This window comes from Suricata suricatta, chromosome 8, assembly GCF_006229205.1.
Source record: "Suricata suricatta isolate VVHF042 chromosome 8, meerkat_22Aug2017_6uvM2_HiC, whole genome shotgun sequence".
Classification (NCBI taxonomy): domain Eukaryota; kingdom Metazoa; phylum Chordata; class Mammalia; order Carnivora; family Herpestidae; genus Suricata; species Suricata suricatta.
The window spans coordinates 41,586,836-41,589,451 of record NC_043707.1 but is presented as its reverse complement, the minus strand read 5'-3'; the positions used below and the strand labels follow the sequence as shown (position 1 = coordinate 41,589,451).

The following is a 2,616-nucleotide window of genomic DNA, read 5'->3' as shown; positions in this document are numbered from 1 at the left end:
TAGTTTTGCAGAAGAAACACCTGGAGCAGAAACAGGTAGAAGACTTTGCAATGATTCCAGCAAAGGAGGCAAAGGATATGCTTTATAAGATGCTGTCAGAAAATTTTATGTCACTCCAGGTAACTGATGACATAGTGATCACCAACCAGTGGGGCTGGCCTAGGGTGAAAGAAACCTCTGAGGCAAACATCCTGAGCCCCATGCAAACTCTCTGTCCAGCTCTGATATGGGAAAAAAGATTCACAGAGACAAGCATGCACCTGAAAGAGAACTGGGAGGCTTTAAGTTGCCTAGTTGAAAAGAGGCACAGCCAAGAAATCACCCCAGAATCACCTTTTTTTCCTAAGCTCCTACTCCCTGCAATCTGTCCTTTCTTCAGGCCTTAAGTTTATTACAGGTTAAATCACTCAGCAGCATCTACTGGGTCTTCACTATGTGCAGAGCCAAGTAGCATCTACCTGTGAGGAAACAGAATCTCAATTCTGCCTCTGACTCAGATATATTGAGCAGATTACCTACCATCATCTTTCCTCATCCATATATGGGGATGGATGGTGGTAATAAAAATAATACGGTTTATCTTAAAGATCAAACACAGTAAGCGTCAGTTGCCTTCTCTTTCTTCCCCACTGAGGCTGCCAGCAGTCATATAGAAAAATCTCTTCATAGGGCTGATTTTGCCATAAACCCACCCAGGTGCTAAATGACTAGAGAAGAGGAAAGTATCAGTGAAAGAAAAGGCTGAGTAGCTCTGGACGGGACAGGTGTTTACTTTGCCAGTTCTAAAGAACAGTATGATTTCTCTTCTCTGTCTTTCTGTGGACAAATAGGAAATTCCCAAAACCCCAGACCATGCCCCATCCAGGACCTTCTATTTATACACTGTGAACATCCTGTCAGCTGCGCGGATGTTGCTGCACAGGTGCTATAAGGTAACTCCTCCAAACCTCCTCCCCATTCGTTCCACACAGACCAGTCTCACCCTTCCTGCCCCCTTTAGCTATTTTACTTGAGCTACTGATACAGAACCATGTGCATTTCTGTCTGTCTTCTCTCCCCTCAGAGCATTGCCAACTTAATAGAAAGGAGACAGTTTGAAACCAAAGAGAACAAGTGAGTACGTTTGCAGTTGAATAATTACATTTTCAAGGTCAAAGCCTCGAAGGGAAATTTCCTGTAGAAATAGAACCAAAAGAGACAATAACCAGTCTAATTGCATTGAATTATTGTCTTAGGTTGACATAAATCTTAATTAGTCTAAACTGCTCCAATATACCCCCAGTAAAATAATTTCGCAGATTAAATTTATAAAAGATGTACAAACCGGCATTAACTGTTAAGTGCCAGTGAGAGGCAGTAAGAGTTTGAGGAGTGAAATCATGTGTTTACTTAAATTTGTAAAAACTGTCATTACCTGGTGACAGCAGTGTCCATTTGATCAGGAACGTGGGAGAAAGGGGAGTTCTGCCGTATGGCTAACAGGTAAAAGAATCTCCAGGGCTAGGGGACATGCCTTAGAGTAGTGTTTATCCGACAGGCGTCTGCTAGAAAAGTCTCAGAGGGTGGAAGCCATCCTTGCATCTATGCAGGCTACAGGTGCAGAGGACGCACAGCTCCAGGAAATAGAGGAGATGATCACAGCCCCTGAACGCCAGCAGTTAGAAACCCTGAAGCGTAATGTGAACAAGTAAGTAAGCGGTGTAAAGCTCAAACCTGAGTTCCAAAATGCCTTTCAGACGAATCTACGTCAGTGCCCTGCTGCTACTCCGACCGACCTCACCCAAGCAAACCAAAACTCACTGTCCGCTGGCAGCATTTAGTCCACCTGTTTTCCTAAGCGAAGCCCGGAAACGGTCTTCAGCTTCTCCTCTCTTACTGCACGCTCTTATTCACCAAGTCTGTTGATTGAACTTCAGCCACGTGCCTCAAATCTGGCCTCTGTCTTGCTCCTTGTGCAGGCCTCCAGCACTTCTTTTCTAAACCTCTGCAGTCACCTTCCCCTTCAAACTATCTCTTAAAACACCCTCAAGTCTGTTTTCCATGGCCTCTGATCCTCAGTGTGCTAACGCATGTTCAGTCTGAAAAACACTTTCATTTTGTCACTCAGGTTGGACGCCAGTGAGATCCAGGTAGATGAAACCATCTTCCTTCTGGAGTCCTATATTGAGAGCACTATGAAGAGACAATGACACAGAAGATGAGCCTTCCTCAAGAAGTCTGAGGAGATTGGAAGGAAAACTGAAGGCGGTGCCTGATGCATTTTTTACAGTGGGATATGTTGCAGATTCTTATACTGAAATGCTCTCTCCCTCACTACTGCCCAGAAAGTTTTTTAAAGTTTGCTGATCCTGTCTTAGCCCCATCTCTGTATTCTCCCTTCATCAGATCTTGATGGAGGAAAGGACCTTAAATCAACTAGATTAAGGGGCGCCTGGGTGGCTCAGTCGGTTAAGTGGCCGGCTTCGGTTCAGGTCATGATCTCACAGTTTGTGGGTTTGAGCCCCGCGTCAGGCTTTGTGCTGACTGCTAGCTCAGAGCCTGGAGTCTGCTTTGGATTCTGTGTCTCCCTCTCTCTCTGACACTGCCCTGCTCATGCTCTCTCTGTCTGTCTCAAAA

The 2,616-nt window shown here is 45.1% G+C and overlaps 1 protein-coding gene across 4 annotated transcripts in view; it reads left to right on the top strand.

Moving 5' to 3' along the window:
- The window catches only part of POLR3C (RNA polymerase III subunit C), an 11,410-nt gene extending 9,148 nt beyond the window's left edge, over positions 1–2,262 (top strand). For 2 of the 4 annotated variants that reach the window (XM_029946204.1, XM_029946205.1), the window contains 4 exons: positions 831–932; positions 1,064–1,113; positions 1,538–1,687; positions 2,108–2,262. In XM_029946204.1, coding sequence (XP_029802064.1) covers positions 831–932; positions 1,064–1,113; positions 1,538–1,687; positions 2,108–2,189 — 384 coding nt within the window. In that variant the 3' untranslated portion in view covers positions 2,190–2,262. Of the gene's footprint in view, positions 120–830; positions 933–1,063; positions 1,114–1,537; positions 1,688–2,107 lie in introns of all 4 variants that reach the window. The other 2 variants (XM_029946206.1, XR_003911540.1) reach the window with 2 other exon arrangements.
- The last annotated feature ends 354 nt before the right edge of the window (positions 2,263–2,616 follow it).